The sequence below is a fragment of the Vulpes lagopus genome, chromosome 24 (assembly GCF_018345385.1).
Source record: "Vulpes lagopus strain Blue_001 chromosome 24, ASM1834538v1, whole genome shotgun sequence".
In the NCBI taxonomy this organism is placed as follows: Eukaryota; Metazoa; Chordata; class Mammalia; order Carnivora; family Canidae; genus Vulpes; species Vulpes lagopus.
In genome coordinates this window covers 11702949-11726944 of record NC_054847.1, presented here as the reverse complement: position 1 = coordinate 11726944, position 23996 = coordinate 11702949, and the positions used below count along the sequence as shown (strand labels likewise).

The following is a 23996-nucleotide window of genomic DNA, read 5'->3' as shown; positions in this document are numbered from 1 at the left end:
CTGATGGGCTGATGATTTGAGACCCAAAGGCTCGAAGTTTTAGAAACAACCAGAAAGGCTGGCTATGTGTGTGATGATGGTCCCAGGGCACCACTGCCCTGCTCTGCCAGACTCTGCTAATACTCCGTGCGTCCTGTCCTACCACTGCTGAGGCCCCTCCAAGACATATGTCCTGCACAGCCAGGGTCAGGGTCCCCGAGCGGAGGGCATGTGGATGGGTGCTGCTTGGTCTGAAGCGGTCTTTTCCCCTCCCTGAGCCTTGAGCTGCCGGTGGAGTTCTCAAGGCAGAGGGCTCGGCCAACGCGCCACCCTGAGGCCTCGTCCAGCTCACACAGCTTCCGCACAAGGTTCTCAGGGAATGAGCTTTGAGAAGGGAAAACAAAATGGTAATCCCTGCAATCTTATTTGGTGAGAGAAATGCTTTTCTTTCTGGCCTGTGTTTTAACTTAACTTTTTTTTTTTTTTTTAAATTTTATTTTATTTATTTATGATAGGCACACGGTGAGAGAGAGAGAGAGGCAGAGACATAGGCAGAGGGAGAAGCAGGCTCCATGCACCAGGAGCCTGACGTGGGATTCGATCCCGAGTCTCCAGGATCGCGCCCTGGGCCAAAGGCAGGCGCCAAACCGCTGCACCACCCAGGGATCCCTTAACTTAACTTTTAATGGCAATTCACACTAGCTCCTTGGAAGAACAAGTCCTCTGTCCTGTCCTGAGGGCAGCTGGTCTGAAGTGTTCCATAAGTTCAGTAATGCTCCGGTGCTGCTGGAGCTCTGACACTAGATCTTATTTCCTGCTTACTGCTTGCTGCCTTTCAGGGGTGGAACATGTCCCTAGGCAGGAGTGGAGGATGAAATGAATTAATTGGTTCAACAATTAGAGAACAGGCTGCACAGGAAACTGAGCTCAGAAGGTTCTTAGAAATGCCCCTTCCCTAAGTGGTGGGAAAGGTCAGGCTTGGAATGTAGTTATTCCTGTCTGTTGTGCATGCCCCCACTGCTGCCTTTTACCTACCCTTGCAAGAGAAAAGAAGGGATGGAAACCTAAGAAAATCCTGTGATGGAAACAGTTAAGAAATGTGTGTTCACAGGCCCAGGTTATGGGAAACTGGCCGGTCCTTTTTAGCATCAGTCTCTTTGCTGGGTAGTCCTCCAGAAATCCTTGCACCAGTAAGGCACAACAGCACCTAACAGTCTCGAAGACTCCTCTAAGAGCCTGAACTTACTTTTTCATCTCCGCCTGGCACTCTCTCAGCTTTCAGGTTCTCAATTTCCTGCTGCAGCCGTGTCATCTCCTCCTTTAAAAGCAAAATGAACATTTACAAAACTCAGACAAGCTAGTAAATGGACTTGTGCCTGCACCACCCCTCTTCTGGACCACCAGGAGCGAGGACTTGTCCCATGTTTACAGGACAGCCCTAGTTCACATGGTGTTATTCTTTCACACTTAATAAGACTTTTAAATATATGTATGTCTATAAATCAGAAAACAGTGTTTATTAGACTGTGCTCTCAATTTGGAGTCTGGCATGCCCAGTCACTAATCTAACTCACTTTCAGTGCCCTTGGGGGGCCACTTACTATAGCACCCTATTCATCTTAGGCAACTGACAAAGCTGCTCCATGAATCTACTTTTTCGATGGCACCTGAGTAGGATGCCATGACAGGACAAGTGGAAGTAAGGTAAGAGATTTCACATGAGTCTTGGTTCAAGGTCTGCTGACATCAGGCAACACTTACTCGACAATGTGCTTTAAACTCTTGTTCCTGACTTTTCAGATTTTCATTCATGGCTACGAGTGCTCTCAAGTTCTGCAGGATACTAAAGAGAGAAGACCAAACAATGACATATGGAAAGCCGTTATGTTATGATTTTATGAATCACAGCTAAAACCAAGTCCCCAGCTTTTAATTTCCTTTGTCTCTCCCAAGGGTGTCTAATGGGTTCTCCATAAATGATAATGACTACCATTTAACTAACATTATCACTCATTTATATATCCACGTCGATCAGGCCACATCCAAACAAACAAACATCACAGAATCCAGAATTAAAATGTCAACTGCAGAAACATCAATGAGTTTCAAGAGTCCTGGATCTCCTTGGCATTGATTATTCAACAGTATTCAGAACACAGACAGTATCACAAACCATTTCTAATTTCCATAAAAAAAATTGCTCAGGGTCATTAAAAGAATTAATTTGAAAATAAAAATGTCAAGTATTTGACAGTACTTTGCTCTCTATCCTGAAAGAAGGGTTTCTAATTATAAAGCCAAGTAATCTGTGGGTTATTTCTTGGCTAAAAATGTCCTTCAAATCTAGGACTGCCGAATTTGTGCCTGAAGCTTTTTATGATGTAAAGTATCATTCAAGTGAGTGATACTTAACCACCTAACTGCTTTGGTGCTAAAAAGGTCAAACGTAAGTGTGTCTTACGTGTAATTTAAGTTGTTAAAGACGATTAATTAAAAAAAAAAAAAAAAAAAAAAGCCCAGCAGCTGTTTCTTGGTTTAAAACAAAACAAAACAAAAAACCCAACAACCCACAAAACTGTACCTTTAATCCAAAGAGGCAGGGCTGAAGTGTTACCAGTAAAAAAGCTGGTAGCAAGGGTTGACTCCAGGGAGGAGACCTGGGTGGCTTGGGTACAGGGCTGACATGCCTTTTTGTTTTGTGAATGTACTATTTGGCTCTTAAAAACAGAAAAATAAAAAAAGCAAAAGCAAAGCTAAAAGTGTGCTGCTTCTGCTCCCAAGGGGAATCAGGAGAAGGAGGTGGCCAGCTCAGTGCAGCCCAACATGTTGGCATGTGCTCGAGCAGTGGGGAGTGACCAGGCGTGGCTCAGGCGTGTGAAAAGAAATGACCTGCATGGGGGTGGAAGCAATGATCCTTGGTTCCTTAGTCCTGTGCTCAACCAAAATAAACCATGAGGCACTGGCAGAGTTACTTTCTTCAAGGAGAAAATAAACAGGATGAAACCTCTTACCTTGGATCAGCTTTGGATTCTATCTTCTCCAGGGCTGCTTGTTCTTTGTCCAGTTTCTCACTGTAACTCTTCAGCTGAGGGAGAGAAAGGAGGTGCTATTGGTAGGGACTTGGAGGACAGAAGAGTGAGAACTTCTGTCCTCCCTCCCTCGACTCACATCTGTGCCCCACTTCTGGCAGCTGGCCAAGCTCACCGGACCTGGCTGTACACTGAGTAAATAGGATAGGGGTGGGGAGTACAACATGGTAAGGTCAAAATCAGACCCGTTTAGACACATTCTGTTGGTAAAAGAAACCTAGGCAATAGCTTTAAATCACAAAAGCAAATGGGTGGAAAGCCAAAAGTGATGCTGAGAGCAGGTGCTTTCTGGCAGATCTGTAGGCAGGGGGAAATAAAATGAGGCTATGAGAGACAGAGCTGGTTGAAATTCCCCAATACCATTGTCATGGCTATTAGCAGGGGTAGGGTTAAATCCATCTTCTTGAATAATTTCACTTTCTTTTTTCTGAGTCAGGGTTTTAAAAAAGAAATTTTAAAGAAATTCAGATTTCCATTTTTAAGGTATACAGTGGTATCACAGAATGTGAAGCTGCTAAAAAAAAAAAAGTAAGAATAGAGCAGTTCTTTTATGATGATCTCTAGTATCTACTGTTAGCTGGAAGAATGTATAAAAAACATCGATTCCATGTTTTTCCAAGGTGTGTAAGGGAATGTGTACACTGAATGTATACATGTATAATGGATATATATGTTACTTGTATCTGCATATAGTATTTCTGAAAAGAATCACAAAAGACTGATTACCCTCTGGAGATGGTAACTATATAGTTGGGTTACAGTGGTACAACCTTTGTACTTTTTGAATTCTGAACCCTGTGAATTATGTTACCACTCCAAAAAAAAAAAAAAAGTCAAAAAACCTCCAAGGGAACTAGCTGAAAACAGAAGAGCAGAAGGTGCAATCAGCCCTTCTTGCCTCAAGGCCTAAAAAAACTCAATTACCCTCAAACACAGAAGCAGGTACCTTAGGGACAAGAAGATGGCCAATAGAGAGGAAGGGCTGAGGAGGCCTGCTGTGTAGGATCAGTAGACACAGAAAGGATGTCTGCAGGGCTGGCATCTCAGTAGGAGAGCCAGCTGAGCTATGCAGTGAAGCCTGGCTCCCTTGACTGAGAGCTGGAGTTCAAACCCCAGAGGCAGGCAGGCTCCCAGAATCAGCAAGATCCAGGAGAAACGTGGAATGCCCAGGCCCCAAGTACCACTTACTACTGGCTAATTTCAGCCAACAGTAGAACCACCCTTCCAGAATAATCACATGGGGCAGGCTGCATGAAATGGATAGAGAATCCACACAGTTGGTAACAGGAAGTTTCAGAATCAAAGATAAGCATACCACCAAGAATTATAAACATCTGAAGAAAGATAAAACCACAAATGAGAAAGAAAAACTGAACAAATGAATTTTGATCTGAAGAAATGGTTTATAGATCAAGAAAAACTTGAAACACAATTAATGCCCTTAGAGAAATGGGAGAGAATACTGCATATACTACAAAGAATCAACCTCACACACGGGAAATTCAAGTTGTGATTGCTGAAATTGAAAAGTGGACAGGTTAGAACCAGGGAGCCCACCAATATACGGGCACACAGTCTCCTTGCAGGTGTCATGTGCTGTCACCTGTCCTTGGCCTTCTTTGCCTTGTTATACTTTACTCAATGTCTTCTCTAGTTTTCAGTGCCACCAGGTTACCCTGGGAGGGCAGGTATCGCTGAGAAGGTGAACCAGGGCACACTGGGGGGAGAGAGGTCAGAGTGCTCGTTTTGCCCAATCCTTGACTTGAACAGATAAGGAGGCTGAGGCCCAAAGGTAAGGTTCATTACTTATTTGGGAGTCTGGTCTTCAGTGTTCTGACCAGTCAGGCTACTTCAGAAGTTGCTGAACATGAAGTTTGGGACATCTTCCCATTTTCCTAGATGGGACTTATTTAGTGTGACTGCCTTACTGGATAGTGAGCTCTTGGAGAGGTCTTCAGGTGCCAGACAGCCAGTGCTGGGATTCTGGCACCCTCTGCATAGCTTTGTGTCCCCATCTGCAGAACAGGGATGCTACCCGCACTGCTAGCATTGTTACGGAAGGTCAGGGGGCCAGTACAAGTGAGGTGCCCAGAGCACACCCGGCACACGTGGCCCAGTAAACTGTTGTTATTTGTTGAGGATAAGACTATCTTCCTATTGTCGACTTAAATTACATTCTCTACCTTTCCAGCACATGAAAAGAGCTCAACAAATACCTGATTTAGTGTATAGTACAAAGAAAATTACTTCATAGCCACTTAGGATTTATATCCTAAGGCATGTAACTGTCTTAGGAAATTGATATCAAGACGCGTTGCTTGTAATCTTTCCCAGATGGTCATACAAAGACTGATCCATGACTTGGCAAACTTCATGCCAGGCACTCTGTGGCATTAACATTTAGACAACAGCAGGGGTTCCACCCCAGGAGTCTGCCATCCAACCCATAGGAATGTAGCCCCCGAACAGTGTAAAGAAAGCTCCTCTGTCCAAATGCAACACAGACATCTCTGGAAAGAAGGAAAAAAAATTCATTCTAACTCTCATTCTTTTGCCTGCCCTTTTCAAACATTCCGACAAGAACTGAAGCAACTAGCCCAGGTCAGAATTAAAAAGTTTTGTCAGGCTGACAGCAAGGCAGTGAACTGAGTATTACATACTGCTACAGAAACAAGAATGTGAAATTTAAAGACAAGAGGGGACTGCCTCAGTTTCAGAGAGGCCTTTGAAGATCAGTCCTGTTTCCATATGGTTCACAAAGTACAAGCCCCCCCCCCCCCCCCCCGGCCATATGAGGCCCTTGTAGAGGACAGCCAGAGCTCAAGTACCAAAATCACAATGAGGAGACCTTTCCAGATCCAGATGAGGATAGCTTTCTATGGAAACATGAGACAGAAATATCTCCACTTCCCTCCTGACAGAGCTGGCATCAAAAGCATTTGTTTCCCTGGCCTGGTTGCCTAGGCAATGAGAAGTGGGAGGTAAACAACACCGTAATGCTGATGGGAGATGGCACACTCGAAATCCAGGTTAGAGAGATCATGTGGCTTGAAATACACCCACCGCCCTCCTCCTCCTGAGACCCTCTCCCCCATCCCGCAGAGGAGAAAACCAGCAACCCTGAACAACCAGTTACAGCCCTCTATAGTTCTCTTATCTTATAAAAAGAAACCTTCTCATTCTTTAGGACTTCAGTATTTTGAAGATACTCTACAATCTGCTGTTTGTAGGCTGTAGAGGAGCAGGGCCCACTTTCCGTGGGCAGAACCTCAAGCTCTGTGTAGTCCTCGCTCTGCCCATCAGGCTGCCCTCCCTCAGAAAGCCCTTCCTGGGCCTCAGGGCCCATAGCAAGGTCTCCTGCCAAGATCACAGGCTTTTAAACATGGCAGCATGGATAAACTGATGGCAGGGGTCATGGACTACCACCATGTGTCTGTCCTGCATCCCCAGGTGGCCCTGTGTCCTGAGAAGGGGACGGTGACTCCTCCACACAGACTGATGACACAGGGCATTCGATTAGTGGTGCGGGTCAAAAGCGGTTCTGAAAATCTACTCACCTCTGTCAGAGTTTGCTTTGTTTCATCGTATCTGGCTTGTAGGCTGGTATGACTTGCCTGCAGCTGTAAAAGAAAGGGAAAAGATACCTGCTCTCATTCAATCCTTACAACAGCACAGCTGTGGGTGGTATTCCCATATCACAGATGGGAAAATGGAAATTCAACAGATTTAACTGAGCCAATGGGGGAATTTCAGAACGGTTGCCAATGACAAGTGAAAAAAACTTCATATAATTAGGAGCAACTACATGTTAGGTGACAAACTAGATACTCTGCACAAATCCTATCATTAAATCCTTATATTTGATGGAAGAAGACATTTTTCTTGTTTTACAGAGAGCAAATAAAGACTCAGAGGGGTTAAGTTACTCAAGGGAAGTTTCACAGCTGTTAACTGATAAAGCCAGGATTCGAATCCAGGTCTGACTTTTCTGTACATCTATAGTCCGTTCACTTAACCAATGTGCCCGTACTCAGAATATAAACTGCATTTCAGCACCCGGGATTCTAGCACAGAATACAACTGGTTGACAACAATCTGAGATTGAAGACAGAATTCAGGACTTCAACACTAAGAGATAGAAAATGACTTACTTTTACTGTTCAAAGTTAAAAAATTATAAACTGACATCAGGAAAATGTCATTTCTCTTTTCCTCACTAAAAGATATACCCTTGTGCTGTTTGTAAACTTTTAGAAATCTGAAAACATTAATCAAGAGCTCAAAGGGTTTGTACATTTCCACTTTTGAAAAGGGGAAGGGGCAGAAAATGACCTCAGACTCTGGCTATTACCTGTGTACAAATTAACAATGAGAAATCTTATCTAGACTCTCAGTGATTGCTTCAAAATACCTTGCCCCATCCCTGAACATGTAAGCAACCCATTGAGAATTATGCCACCTTCAGAAATCATTCCTTCTAAACCATGCTTCTAGTTAGTCTTCATGACTGATGGTTACATTTCCAACATGGCCTATCAAGAAGCCAACTGAAGTAGAGAGCAAGAGTGATAAAGGAGGGGAGCAGGTGGGCTCTGGCTTTTCCCTTTGCAAAGGAGGCCATCTGTGCGATGAGACTTTCATTGACCTATAACTGGTAGAGAAGAATATTTGTGGAGAGCTTTTCTCTTGAAATATGAGCGGTTGAACTCTTTAAGTTCTTTTGTGGCTCCAGGAAGGGGTCCTGTCATTTCCCATATTCCTGCCCACCTCTCATGAATGCACCCACCCAGCCGCCCATCTGACATTTACTGAATGCTCCGCTCACATGAGGTGTGTGGGAGGAGTTGATGAACGAGACACAGTCCTTGCCGGCAAGGATCTGACCAGTAAACCGGGGATTAGAGTATGAGACTAGCTGGGGCAGAGCCAGGCCTAGGGAGGCCCAAGGAAAAAGTCTGTCTCATTGGGGAGTCTAAGGATGGCTTCACAACAAAGACTCATGTGGGTGGCTCTTGGTAAGGACATAGCTTGCTAAGAAGGGAAGACTCATCTCTTCTCTTTAATTAATTTAACTAATAAGAGCTCTCATCTATCTGTTCACGGGGCTATCTTTTCTCAAACAGGGGATATACCAATAGCTTAGCTTACTTTTCATCTTGCTGGAATCCTTCATGATTGTCCTACTCCCATTTTCTTCTTCATCATTAACCCCTAGACCTACCCCCAAAATTAGCAGCGGGTTACCATTCCCTCTCTTGATTCCCCTTTCCCCCCTCAATTCAGGTTTCTGCTCAGCTACCTACTAGCTTTGTTCCAGTCTATGCCTCCACAGCACATTCCCTTGTCAGACCACAAGATACTCTACTCCTTCTCTTGCTTTGCCCCTCCTCCCATTTCTTGGTTGGGCTAGGACTTTCCTTGCGGCTGTCACTGAGGCCATGAGTGGATCTTGGTTGATTTCCACCTGTATGACTTTGGAACAGGAGTTCTTGGATTTAAAGGTTTTGGATTCTCTCATACACTACTGGTAGAAGTATAAATTGGTAAAATGACTGGTGAATAATTGGCTGGTTTCTAGGAAAACAGAAAATGCATATATTTTGACCTAGCACTTCCACTTTCTAAAATCTATCTTCCACAAATACTTACATATTTGCACAAAGGCAACTGTACAAAGATGTTCATGGTAGCATAGATTTGCAGTTGTGGGGGAAAACCCTGAAACAACCTACATACCCATGAACAGGGGAAGGGACAGGTACAGTAAATTATAGTACATACACACTATGTCATACTATACAGTCAATTCAAAACAATGAGGTACATCTGTATATTCAAAAGTTTGGTTTCACCGTTAGTAAGCTGTGTGGTCACAGGCAAAACTACTACACTTCTGTGTCTCAGTTTCCTTATTCATAAAATGAGGATAATAGTAGTACCTCCTCTAGAAGGATGTTGTGTGAAAAGACTGCGTTAGTTTTGAAAAGTACTTTGTAATTACTTAGTAAAAAAGTCCGTATTAGCCATTATTATTACTGACAGACAGATATCTATAACAGAATAAGTGAAAACAACCTAGATTTTGTAGTCCGACAACACATTCTCTCCAGGTGAATGGACAAATATAAGCGTTTGCAAAGGTCTCCAAACAGTGGCTTTTCCAAAGAGAAAAGGAGACTTATTATTTTTTTTTGGGGGGGGAGGGAACTTTCATTTTTATCTTTTTTTTTTTTTAAGATTTTATTTATTTATTCATGAGAGACACACACACACAGAGGCAGAGACACAAGCAGAGGGAGAAGCAGGCTCCATGCAGGGAGCCGATGTGGGACTTGATCCCGGGACTCCAGGATCACGCCCTGAGCTGAAGGCAGGTGCTCAACCACTGAGCCACCCAGGTGTCCCTCATTTTTATCTTTATATAGTTCTACATTATTTGGTTTATTTACAGTGAGCTTGTATTATACCTATGTTTTTTTTTATTTTTTTTTTTTATTTTTTTTTATTTTTTTTTTTTTAAATTTTTTTTTTTTTTTAATTTTTTTATTTATTTATGATAGGCACACAGTGAGAGAGAGAGAAGCAGAGACACAGGCAGAGGGAGAAGCAGGCTCCATGCACCGGGAGCCCGATGTGGGATTCGATCCCGGGTCTCCAGGATCGCGCCCCGGGCCAAAGGCAGGCGCCAAACCGCTGCGCCACCCAGGGATCCCTATACCTATGTTTTTTTTAAAAAGTGGCTGAAGTTATTAAAAATTGAAAGAGACAAAAAAATGCATGTGGCAGACCTATACACACACACACACACACACACACACACACACACACACACGTGTGGAATATATGCTCTCTCACGATGACTTGCTGTTCAGCGCCCCACAAGAAGTGGGTGTGAGATGGATTTACAGGGCTGGGTGAGGTGGCCAGGGAGGCAGTCCAGGAGGGTGGCGGGGGAAGGAGCTGGGGCTGAAGCTCCAGAAACCTGGATTCTTGCACAAGAGGCTTGTCTGCTGTCCCTGTAACCACTGGCAGATTCAGAAACTACTAGAAGGTGAAGAACTCTGCAGACCAGCAAGCCCAGAGGTAAGCAACTTTTTTGTAGAAGGGCAAACTTAGGAAAAAGCAACCTTTTGTAGAGGAGCAAATTCAAATTTAAACCTTAGTAACAAAGTTCAGTGGCTGCAGATTTTTTTTTTTTTGATTGGATGGTGCAAATTAAAATGGGTTTATTAGCAAGTTATCTGGCAAAAAAGGCATATTCTTATAGCTCAAATCACTTTCAGAAGAGTGTTGACAAAAATGCTGATGCTGGTTTTTAATCTTTATAAAACATTCACCTCTACACTTATTTGAGAAACTTTTTAATCTTTCATTCCTTATATCTGCATAAAGCTTTGGTTTATCAAAAGTGCATTCCTGTTTATATTTTCATTTCATCCTTGAAGAGCTCTCTCTTCTTATCATCATCTGAGACCCCCTAACTCATAGGTGATATGTGACCCTGGGCAAATCTCTCCCTCCCTATCTCATTTTCCTCATCCAGGTAGCTAGTTATGTGGCCAGGGACTACTGCACATGCTGGTCATCTTTAACAGCACTACTTGCAGCAATAATCACTGCTGTCCCTTACAGAGTGTGCAACATATAGGCAGTGTGCTCGAAGAATAACAGGCTCATGGTAAACACAGTTCTGGACCAACTGCAGAATAGACCCAAGGGTCAGAGAGGACTGCCCTTTCAGCTAAACTAAGAATATTCCAGGACTGCCACTGCAATGAAGTTCAGCACTCTTTCTCCCAAAATTTAAATGAGAGAGAAACATCTTTTCATGCTCAGATACTTTGGGCTCAAGGGGTCTGCAGTATCTTCAAAACTATCCTCTCTCATGAGGATAAAGACATTATGGTAAAGAAGCATCATCCTTGGTTCATGCTCATCTTGATTCTGTGATGAGCTTTTTTTGAACCAATCACTTTCAGGTTCTTATCACAATGGCAAAGGTCAGGAGTAATAAGCTCTGAGCTAAGAATTAAAATGTCTAAATAAATTATCAAGCTGAAATCAAGACACAGTCAATCCTTGCATCTTTGTTTTGCTTATGATCCAGGGCATTTTGGTAAAACCAACCAACTGTTTTGTTCAACTATGGTAGAATAAATTCTAATAGAACAAATTCAAACAAAAAATGAGCAAGACCATTTGATGTATTAACATCTTTTGAATAGGTGGGACTTGGAAACGTAAAAAATATACATGTTCAAAACATCAAGTGGCACATATTTTTGGAAATCAAGCCATATTCATTCCCATAATCTTCTGCCACATGTGCTTTTCTAATTAATTAAAGCTTATTGCCAATGGAACTAAAGCATGTAACAACTTTTTATCCTGTATTGACTGTTTCTGAGTCAAACTCCATAGTTGTCTCTTATGTCTACTTTCCGGAATGAATACAGGAAGGTCTTCCTAAAATAGTTCCATCCATCACCAAGGTTACAGAATACCATGCCCTAACATGCCCTTAAAAATGATCTTGTTTCCTCCATTTGTGGAAAGCCATCAACAGTCTAGACTATTGGATCAGCATCCTAATGGTTAGTTCATGCTCAAACAGCAAACAGAATGGTATATGAAACATGCAAATCTGATCATGCCACTCCCTTACTTAAACCTTCCAATGGCTTCCAGTGATCTTATCAGGGCTTAGGAGGTCCTGTTTGATCAGACTTTGCCAACCAACTGCATCATTCATGATTCTCTAGCCACAAAACAGAAATTGGACAGCACCCTTCCTCTCCCAAGTCTTGGTTCATGTTGTTCCATTAATTCCCACCTAAGCCCCCACATAATTTCCATAGACTTCCTCCCCAGCAAACACCTCTTCATCTTTTCAGCTGAAGTCAAGTCTCTCCACTTTAGCCTCCTAGACATCTCCTTCAAGCACTTATCACCAGCTATAATTAAATGACGTTGTATGTGATGTATTTGTTTATTATATGTTCGCTCAGTGCTACCTTAAGATCCTTGAAAGCAGGGATAACCTGTTCTTCATTCATCTCCACAGCTAGTTTTGTGCCTAGCATAGAGCAGTATTCAGTGAACATTTGTGAATCAATAAATGTTATTCTTGTATTGTGATCTTCTAGAACAGAGGTTGGCAAATTTTTTCAGTTTGGGCCAGATGGTAAATATTTTAGGTTTCGTGAGTCACATTTGGAAAGGGCCAGATAATAAATATTTTAGGCTTTCTGGGCCACATGGTCTCTGCTGCAACTACTTAGTGCTGCCCCTGGAGCTTGAAAGTAGTCACAGAAAATGGATGTGCATGTATCCCAATAAAACCTTACTTATGAAAACTGGTGGCAGCTGGATTGGCCCAAGGGCTGCCATATGCTAACTCCTGTTCTTGAGCCTTCATTCTAACATGAAGATCTTCACTCCTTCACTAGTTTCTCCCTTGAAAAATAGTTTCATTTTACTTGAATTAAAATATAAAAAGAAAACACCAACCTCTTCCAGATGTTTGGTCTTCTGCAGAATCTGTTTGTTCAAGGAGATGACTTTTCGATGATGTAGTTGGGAGGTTCCTAATTTTTCTGGACTTTCTTCGGCTGACAGCTCAGACTGCTGTGGGAAACAGGGAGAGTAAGCCCAAAGGATTTCATTAGCCTACCTCAGTGTACATAAGACCGACCCATCCCTGCTCCACTTGGGCAGAGCACTACTCAGCAGCCTGTCACGACTAAGCCAGTACAGCCATGGGGTCCTATGCAAAACCCATGTCCAGATAAAAGATTCTGACACAATGACCAAGATCCTTACAAACAGAACCTACATTCCTGGCAGAGAGAACAGTGTGTGCAGAAGCAGACGAATATATAACTGTATACAGTTATATTGGTATCATATAGGCAATAGGCACCAATATATAACTGTATACAGTTACACTGGTATCATATAGGCAATAGGCACCATCAAAGGGTTTTAAACAGAAGAATAACACGGTCATATCAATATTTTTGTAAGACCACTCTGGAGTGATCAAGAATGATGAAATAATTCACTTTCACTGAAGTACTATAAGTATATGATCAAAAAGTTTAACTGTCTGGAGCATTTATAATGAAAAGCAATGGCCTATTGACTTATTTCTCCCCATCTTTGGGTCCATTGCCTTTTAACCATTTCTTATTTCTTCTCTTTGGTGTTCACAGAGGATAGATTTGAGAAGGATGGAAGATGCTAACTGGCCAGTAGGAGATTCCTGAACCGAATGTGAAGAGGGGAGGGAGAAAAGGGTTGAGCAGGAAGCAGAGATCTGTCAGGACTCAAAGGGAGAGATTTCTGGGTGAATGCAGCAACAGCACTGAGAAACCATGCAAAAGAGGAGGTAGCTTGGTATGGACACTGAATACAAACATCAGCCTCAAGATAAATTAAAAGGTCAATCTTATTCTAACAGGAGTCCTTTCAATACTTCTTAGATGACCACAAAAAAGCTCAGATGAGCGCTATTAAACAAATGGCCATTTCCACATTTCCATTTTTTACTGGAAGTAAAAAATGTTTCAGACTAAGCACTGCCCAAATGCAACACAACTATTTGGGTATTCAATTTTCCCTGCCTGTTTTAAAAGTGATCATAAGCTTGAAAGTTTGGAAGATTTGCCCAAGGGGAAAAGAGATGGGAAAGTAGGGAAGAGGAGAAATTGGATGGAATAGTCACCACTTATTTTGGTTAAGGATCTCCCTGAATAATTCAGCAGCACTACTAACAAATGATGAGTTTTTGCGACTTAATGGTTCCGGAGGTGGGGAACAACCAGCAGGATACGGCTGCATAAAACAGTAAGGAACATCGCTTTCCATCTCCTGGACTGATGGGCCATAAAGGAACTAGAAAAACTAAGCATTTGGTATTGAACATATCTAGCCTTGAAACCTGGGACTTTAGAAAATGTCAACTAACGCACTCCAGCTTATCTGAATCTCTGGGAATTGGAGTTAATTTTTAGAAATACAATTAATTTGGTCATATTAAGATATCCACACCTGCAGTCTAGGGAGGGAGAACTGTTTCTGAAAATGATTTAAGTATAAAAAAGGAGGCATTGGAAGGACCACTCCCTCTCAATTTCCAAATCACTTGTCAGAAACAGAATTATAATGAACTAATTATATCTCCTTACTTTTACGATGTCACCCTGAATTATGCTATTAATTTGGCCATTTTGGCCTGCTATATATTTAATAGCTTTTCCTTACAGTTCATCTTCAGATTTGGGTTTTAACATCCAACTCATTCCTGGACACTGATTTCCAGCATGTCTCTGGCATATCCTCAGAGCATTTAACTTAGCTGGTAGAATTACATAAGCCTTCTAGCTCATGATTTATTGACATCTGAAATAGAATTAATTCCCCATTCATTAGAACTATCCCCAGGTTATGTCCCTGATATCAGGACTATCTTGAATATCCTGACCTCCTCCAACTTGCCAGTGTGGCTCTGGACCAGGCTTAGTTGTGGGCAGGCAGGCTCCAGGGGATCAGTGTCTCGCTAACCCTCCAGACTTCCTCCAGTCTGTCCCGGAAAGCACATACTCCTTCAGTGCTGCACCTCTGACCTGGCTTGGATGGCGTCTCCAGTTTTCAGCAGGCTTTCCTGCTGATGAATTGCCTTTACGGCCAAGGTCCCAAGATAATGAAAAGTGCATTTGCCTCCCAGCTTCTTCACCTACCTGACATACATACAACTTTGTTTTAAAATCAAGACCTCTGACTTCACTTCCAAGAATGCTTCTTGCAGGAAGATCAGTATCTATCTTGATATCTGGAAATAAGGTTTCCAGGCTGGTTGGCTATCTTTCTTTTTTTCTCTCTCTTTACAATCTTTCTATCTAGATTTAATTTTTAGCCACATGGTCCCTCAAGACCCTCACAAGGGCCTTAAAGGTCAAAATCTTTTTCACGATAATACTGTCATTTTTTTCATTCTCATTCTCTCATGATTATACAGTGTTTTCCAGATGTCATATGTCATGTGATATCATTGCTTTGATGTTAATATATAAAGCATTTACCATTGTTCTTTGTAAAATTAATTAATATGCAAGCTATTGAGACCTCAGTAGTTTTAAAGAGTTCTTAAAGGGTCCTGAAACTAAAAATTTTGAGAACCACTACTTTAAAGTGCCTGGCTCACTTGGGAATCATATATTGGTGCCAACCACAGCCTTATTAGCAAGGAGCTCCAGTCAGTGGAGTGGCCCACCTATCCCTTATATAACACTGAGAGAAGAAAGTTCTGATTCCACTCTTTTACTAGACAAGCAATTCAGAGAACCATACACACAGAGAGAAAATACTTACAGTGCACAGAAAGAACCTTGAAGTCACTATACAAACTTACTGAATCTGTTATGATATATGCTCTGAGTAGACATGGGTTTTCAAAATCCTTTCTCTTATTTATAGGTAGCAATTCTCATTGCTAAGTGCAGTCCCTTAAATTTGAATCTGCAAAGCAGTAATGTACATTAATATCAGAACATTAAGTGCCATTTCCATATCTGACATTTCTCTAGCCCAATTAAAATAATATGCACATGAACATGCCTATAGTGCATATGGATTTATAGTTTCCTTTGTTTGCCTCTGAGTCTAGAGATGGTGCTATGCAAAGTGCTTTGTTTAAAAGGAAGTTATTTTTGTGCCGATATAATCGTTTATTCTAGAGCTGAACTGAAGAATCTTAACTAGTCAATGGAAAGCTGATACAAACAGATTTTTTGTTAAGCAACCTGGAGATGAATAAAGGCAGAAACAGGTCTTTAGAGCATCTGGCAATCTGGTCACTAAGAGCCACAGTGAGAAGGAAATTAAAGATGACAAAGTTGGATCTGGAAGGAAGAGACAAAGTTGGACAGATGGAGAACAGGAGAGGAAACTTTATAGTAAATTCTTGACATAAAAATAATTTAAATCCTTGGGGCATCTTAACTGATTTCTACCTAAAAAGTGCAGTATCTCTCAAGGAATGCCAATCATCTACAAATATTCCATTTGTGTTTACACTAGAGGGAGGGCTAAAGAACCAATCTAATTTTGTTCAACAATTGCAGATTAAGAACGTGCTTTCAAAACCACAGTGTGGATTAAGACGACTTCTAGTGCAGATTCAATGTTTCCTAATAATTGACAGATATTCACAACTTCCACTGTTAGGGGAACCAGATTTAAATGTCATTCAATAATATTAGTCTGGTTCAAAATAGTAAATTCCCAAGAGAAACAAAAAATGATTACTTTAGCTAAAACTATATACTTTTATAATGAAAGAGACCCCAAAGGTTATCCACATATCAACCTTCTTCCTAAAATAGGAATCTCTCCTATATTACCTCCCCCCTTCCACTAAACTATGGTCTCAAAGCTGTCAGTAAGAAAGATCCCTATCTCATGATATAGTTCTCTGTCCTGAACAGATGGACTTCAGTTTCTGGCACCTTGATGAACCCTTCTTTGAAAGCAAATTAACAGGTAATCTGTTAATTTATTAATTGTGTGCATGAAGGAGGCAGGGTTAGGGGAGAGGAAGAGGGAGAGAGAATCTCAAGTAGACACGCCACTGAGTGCAGAGCATGACATGGGGCTCAATCTCACAACCCTGAAATCATGACCTGAGCTGAAATCAAGAGTCAGACACTTAACTGAGTCACCCAGGCATCCCAAAATATTTATTTTTTAAAAAGCAGACACCATTTTCTTCTTCTTCCTTTTTTTTTTTTTTTTTTTTTTGCTGTTACTGTGTTAGTGCATCAGTCCCTCAGGTTTTAAGAAATTCTGGATATTTTAGAAACCCCACATATTTTGCATTATTCTCTCCAGATGTATAGTGTTCCTCTTAATTTCTAAATTCAGATTCCAGTTTTAAATCTATCTCACCTTCCTTTGCTTACTTCAGTTAGCCCTTACTCAGATCCTATTATGTGTGAGGCACAATGGTAGGCAGTGAGGACATAGAAAAAGACACAGACCTTACCTCTGGACCTCTACAGACTAGTCAGGTAAAACTGACTCATTCACAAATAAAGGTGTTATCCTTCACATTCTCTCCAAGCCTAAATTGTGCCACAGAGAGAGTTTTGAAAACTCTTCTTATTCCTTCTTCTATCTTCCTTCCCTTTTTCCTCCCTTCAACAAATGTTGATGAAAAGTCTATTATGTTAGACTCTGGGGATGTACAATGACCCAGCCCTCACTGAGAGCAGACATCCTAGTCCTGGGAGACCGGTTCAGGCAAATGAAATAGAGCATGGTCCACAGTGCTCAGAAGGAGACTACCAGGAGTCGAGCCACATGACATCACAGAAGAGCCCTTCTTATTCTTAGGAAGAAAAGTCACCCTTCCTGGCCACTGGGTGAGTCCCTGCACAATCTTGTAGTCACTTGTCAGCCTCCAGTGAGCATTTATTATGCATTAGGCAACAAAGATATAGAGATGAAAGATGAAATATTGGCCCTCCAGACATTTACAGATTTAGGGTATGATTTGTCTAATACTTGTGACCTTGTGTGAAGAAATGCATTCCAGAAAGAAGGAGTATAAAAATTCACTCCTGGAAAAAAAACAAAACCCTTTTTCCTATCTGTGGTCATAGCAGGTTCCCAAGAGGGCAACTCCTCCTTTGTCCTGAATTTTTTTCCTAGCTCCACATGCTAATGTGGTAAGAATGCTTTTCTGCGGTGAGCCGCTGATGGGATTAGAAACACTCATATCTACATGGATTAGCAATCATGCTGGTTCTACTTCAGGCCTGATTCTTCTAACAAAGTAGTCAGTGTTTCCCAGTTGCTAAGGTTCCCATGATCTGCTAATCTCAGCAAGGTCCCTGGAATGTGGTATTTTCTCAGCCTGTTTATTATCAGGAGAAGTTCAATTATTAACTTCATATACACCAACCACTTTGCTTTGGGCACATACTGACACTTCAAATAACAACACAAACCAAGTAGCAACTTCCATCCATTTGAGATCAGACAGATTTTATTATTCTGTAATTTGTTTTTATGGGTCAACTGACCCCCAACTAGGAGCTCCTGGAGGCAGCCTCCACATCTTCCTCCTGGCTCTGCCCTGCTCCCCACATCTGATGCTGCCTAGGACACGGTGTGAGCTCAACAGGTATTTGTTGCAAGAGGAAATCTCTCCATCTAGAAGCTCAACTCTATCAGTTCTCTGGCAGAAAAGAAGTCAGGCTGAAGACTTAAATATCTCCAAAATGATACCATTTTTTAAAGGTCTTATTTATTCATGAGACCAGGGAGAGAGGCAGAGACACAAGCAGAGGGAGAAGCAGGCTCCATGCAGGAGCCCAACATGGAACTTGATCCCAGGTCTCCAGGATCACATCCCAGGCTGAAGGCAACGCTAAACTGCTGAGCCACCCAGGCATCCTTGATACCAATTTTCTTTATAAATGTTTGAAAAAGCTAACTGGAATAGCCCTAATTGGAAATATAAAACTAGGATAGAGAAATAACAACACAAAGACTATTACCACAAGAGGGTGTATGACACATTAACAACTGACTCTATTGGGTCAATCTCATCCAATCTAGTTAGACAAATTCCCTGAGTAGGAGCTGGCCATTGTGTGTGCCTAGCATCCTTTGATTTATAACAGCTCCTGTGGGGGACCACTATCACTTATTCTTTCTTATTCCAGATGGGATGCCAATCAAGAGGCTGGCCACCGCCTGGCCAGAACAATTGGCCCACAGTGGAATATGTGACCAAGCCATGCCAAACAGAGAGATCATCCTTAGGACTTTACACACAGAAGGGGAGAGGGAGCGAGAAGACTGATAGGCCAGGTGACAACAGAGAGAGACAGAGTGGAGCAAGCGCAGAGAGATGACCGACACAAGGCTGTTTAAGTCCCTGGGACTCTTACATTCATGGACCTCCTAGTATGGCAGCTGATAAACACTCCCTTTTGCTTATCCCATTCTGAGCAGCTTCTATCATTTGCAAACAAAAGGCTCCTACACGGCATACTGTCCAGGTGAGCAAGTGGCAGAACTTAAGAGGTAGCTTTCTTTGCTGGTTGCATCATAATGGATATAAATTATCATGGTAGAGAGGGACAAAATCTACTCTCATCAAATGTGGTTGTTGTTTCTCTATGTGCATTCTCTAGAGACTTTCTTTCCTTTGTGTTTTTGTATGGCATCCCTGATCATATACCCTGGCCATTACTTCTTTTTGGCTACAACCAGCTCTAATTACCTGAGCTCCTCCACTCCCCCAACTGCCTCCCACATGGCCCCCCACCCCACCGTGCTACAAAAAGATACAATTTCAAGACAATTCAAGACAATTTCTGTCAATTGTCAATTCAAGACAATTTCTGTACTTCCGATTAACTGCCAGAGAATGGTCCTCAGAATCAAAAGTTCAGAAGCAATGGTACCAGAATTTCTTAATTGCTGGAATGGAAAATTTCCAAAAGCTATTAAGAAAAAAAAAATTCCTTCCACAAATAAGTCCTTTGATGGCTGAAATTCATCAAGAAGTTGAAAGTCTAAGGAGTTATAGGAGATTATTTTCCAGTGATATGAAAAACCACACATGCACACACCTCAAACAGAAACTTCCATAGCTTCCATAGATATGATTGTGTGTGAGTGCCTGGGTCACAGTATTTTCATTTTACTTATTTCTGTAGCTAGTTCCCAACATGACCTGGTTTCTTCTCTCTACCTAGCCCACGGTAGGCAGCTGTATGGTAAAAGAATCTAAAAGGGCTTTGTCGCTGCAAGCCTGGAAGGCAGACACTAAGGATGGCATAGGAGGCCTTCCCTGCTTTGCCCTACAGACACTCTACCTTGCCAAGGAGATAGGTTTCAAAGTCAGACAATCTAGGTATGTAAACCTAGAACTTCTTAGCTACGTGATTCTGGACAAGTTATTGAACCACTCTGATCTTTAGTATCTTCATCTGCAAATGGATATAATATCACATGCTTACGTATTGAGCACCAACACTCCCAGGTCCTTGGCAAGCCCCTGAGGTTACAAAGAGAAGTAAAATGTGGTCCATGTACATGTAAACAAGTAGGTTCAACTGTACATGAGTAAGTATAATGATGGAGGCAGAGGATTATAGTAAGGAGGGGGCACACGGCTCTGAGAATTAATGAAATAATGGCATACAAGGAACCTAGTACAGAGAAGATAGATTCTTTGGATTCCCTAAGACAGAGCTGTGCCTCTAAATTTACAAAATGTTCTAAGATTCTGTCTCAGGGAGATGTTGACCAAGGAATGATTTAGCTGGCTGTCAAGTAATAGTGGCTGAAATGGTACACGGTTGGTTAGTATGTGGGTGGCATTAAGGGAGAGTCCCTTCTTGCCCTTCTAGGGACCTGGCATCTTCCCTGGCTCAGCTTCCTTCCCTTTCTTCTGGCTCAAGCTAGTGGGTGATAGTAGAGCAGAAGTGGGTTTTCGACAGTCAGGCTTTTTAAGTGTTCTGCAAATCACAGTCATAGACTCTCCTTCCCTATGCAAATGAATACACTAAGATGCAATGAGCATATTAGACATCAACACCAAAAAGCACAGTGGTGTCTCATCTAGCACATTCTGGGAAGGGCGTTACCCTTCAGGGAAAAAAAGGGAGATGGCGCTCCTTGGCCGAGAGCCTACATGAACTCATGAATTATATATCTGGGAGCTTCTTCACATTCTTCTTCCCTGCTGCTTTACAGGAACTATATTCAATTGAGTTACATATCTCAGAGACTTGCTTTGAAACATATGGATTATTTATCATGTTATGCTGTTATAAGAACTTGTGAACTTTACAAATCAAAGAGAAGCCTGCACATGTGTTTTACCACATTTTTATATCCCAATGCTTGTCAACTTTCCAACTTGTACCAGGCAGGCTGTTTAATTCACTCCCCGGTCACAAAATCATTTTCATTCTTTCATCCTTCCAAAACTATCTTGTCCCTCTTCTTCACTAGGCAAAAATCCATCCTGTTCAAAGCCTAATTTGGGTTTCTTTCAAGTTTCTCTGATGGCTTCCCTTTTGGGCATCCCTCAATCCCATCTGCACTTCTAAGGAGTTCATTTATAAAATCCTGAAGGTAAGGGTATGGATTTTGGATAAACTACCAGTGCCTGGGATTAGCCCAATTTATGGCAGTAAGATTAAAGTGAAAAACACATACATCATGGTGGACAACCCTACGAAAACACCAACCTCTCTGCCTCCTGGGGTTCAGGCCTTTGTGTCCTCCCCCCTCCCTGAATGGGGGTAGGACCTGTGACTTGCTTCTAACCAAGAGAATACAGCAAAGTTATGGGATATTTGTGAGTACAGGTACATGGCTACGTTACATAAAACTGTGATGTCTAGCCTATGAGGAGGTGCTAGATGCACTTTGATGTAACAAGTGACAAAGTTGGGGAAGGCTACAAGTCAGCAAGGAATGAGGGCAACTTTCAGCTGGCAGCCAGCAAGAGCTGAGTACTTCAGCCAACAGGAGATGAATGCTACCAACAAACACATGGGCTTAGAAGTGGATCCTGCCCAGTTGAGCCTCAGAGAAGACAGCAGCCCTGGGTAGCACCTTCACTGTAATCTTGTGAGAGTCCTAAACAAAGAACCCTGCTAAGCTGTGCTCAACTGCTGACCCACAGAGACTGTGAGATAATAAATGTGTGCTGTTTTAAGCTACGACCTTTGTAGTAATACTGCTATGAAGCAATAGATAACTAAATATACAAACAAAGAGAAAAAAGTAAAGCAGTCTCTGGCATTGAGAGCCAACCTGGCATTCTCAGCAAGGCCCTGATATTGCTGGGAGCTGCCCTGCACATACTGGGTTCTGATGTTAAAAAAAGATAATTCCAAAGAATGTCAACATCACACAAGGTCTTGAAGATGAAGGCAAAAACATGACCCCTCTGTAATCATGTCTGAACACAGATAAAACCTAATCATTCTTCAAATTACCAAAATGACCAAACATCCCCCTATACAGCCTAATATGAGTATACAGCTTTAAACTTGATTCATTACCCCATCTTTTATAATTTTTCCTCCTATCTTATAAAATTTATTTAGACACTCATTTATAATAGAATTGCCCTTCCTTAAAACATTCTGTTCACAGAACAAAGCCCTACTTTCTTGGTCCTTCCCTCAAATCACCTAAAACAAGCCCAAATTCTGTAGTAAGTCTTTTTTTAATACCTCCTTACTAAGATGCCGTATGGCTCCTCACTGGTGAGTAGCCTCCCCCACTAGCACCAGCAATAAACCCAAATGTTCAACTATAGTGTTTTCCATGTGGTCTCTGGTGGTAGGCCACTGGCAAAACAAGAGTAAACAATAAAGCAAACAACAACTACAACAAAGTCAAATATAACTTCATCACAGAATTTGCACAAAATTAGGAGTAAAACCAAGAAAATAAGAAAGAGTCCATATACAGTTTAAATTAGATAAAAACCACAAAAATACAATAAGCTATCTCCATGTGAGTATAAATAAATTATTAATAAATGGTATTAGGGTAGTGGATAGGAGGAGGAAAATTAGCATGGATCCCATTTTAGATTAAATAAAATGAATTCCACATAAATTAAAGAATTATACATAATCAGGAAAAGATGAGCTGAAATATAATGGATTATTTTATTGGATCCATGGAAAAATGATAACCCTGTCATCTGCAAACAATAACAAAAAGATTCACTGATTTAGGTACAAATTCCTTGTTTATAATACAAAGCAATACAAAAATAAAAGAATGGCCAAGAAATACTTCGTGAAGAAATATATAAATCTAGAATATAGACTATATTCAAATTTTCAAGAAAAATACCACATATCCAAAAGAAATGAGTACAAGGAATAACAGATAATTTATACAATAGAAAATAGAGCAAACAAAAATACGGAACCATGGTCCATCCTCTCGGGTGCCATTTTATAGCTACTAAAATAGCAAGTTAGAAAATGAACATTGGAAATGTAGAGCCATGGTGAAGTCCTTTCATCACTGACAGTGTTTTATGTTGTTACAACTTATTTGTAAAGCAACAAAGAGTCATAATCCAACATCCAACTCCTAGTAAACCTTTTAGCAGAAACTATCTGCTCAGAGTTTACAAGAGCATTATCCACAATGGCAAACACAACTTAAAAGTCTAACAATAGAAAAATGTTTGATGAATTGGGCTGTATTAACACATGGATTATCTAGTATTCAAATAACTGCAAAGGCTAGAAGCATGGAAAATGTTCAGAATTTGATGAGACAAAAACGAAAAAAAAAGCAGACTATAAAAAAGTAAATAAAAGCGACCATTAGCTGAATAGCTATCATATGCCAGGCACTGTTGGAGGCATTTAGTCATATTTCACCCCAATGTTTTAAGCAAAGTAATGTTATCACCACTTTATAGAGGGACATACGAGGACAAAGAGGGATTAAACAAATTGGTCAAGGTCATATAGCTGGAAAGTAGAGGAGACAGATATGAATCAAGAGATAACTTCACACACTGTCTTTTTAACTATATCGCCCTTCCTCTTTCAGACATACTTGATGGCTGCAACTAGGAACAACCATGGATATGTGGGACTAACCCTGGAAGGTAATATGCAAATGAGATGATTGTAACATGGGAATAGGATTAAAGGCAATTTAATTTTAAAAATCATCATGTTTAATGCTTTAAGATCTACATATATGATGCAAATAGCACAATCAAGCAGTAAATTCTGGACCTCTAATTCTCCATGAGAAGTTTAATTATATATGTCCTTGGAAAGAGATCCATCCAAAACTACTTCTAATGTCACTCTTTTCTGGCAGAATGGGATGTAGGTAGAGAGCATAGCT

General features: G+C 41.3%; 1 protein-coding gene across 4 annotated transcripts in view; it reads right to left on the bottom strand.

Moving 5' to 3' along the window:
* The window catches only part of CCDC93 (coiled-coil domain containing 93), a 95994-nt gene that overhangs the window by 27010 nt on the left and 44988 nt on the right, over window positions 1–23996 (bottom strand). For all 4 annotated transcript variants that reach the window (XM_041739458.1, XM_041739459.1, XM_041739460.1 and 1 more), the window contains 5 exons: window positions 12579–12695; window positions 6626–6688; window positions 2991–3064; window positions 1741–1822; window positions 1226–1297 (listed from right to left, as the gene is read on the bottom strand). In XM_041739458.1, the coding sequence (XP_041595392.1) occupies window positions 1226–1297; window positions 1741–1822; window positions 2991–3064; window positions 6626–6688; window positions 12579–12695 (408 nt within the window). The remainder of the gene's footprint in view (window positions 1–1225; window positions 1298–1740; window positions 1823–2990; window positions 3065–6625; window positions 6689–12578; window positions 12696–23996) is intronic.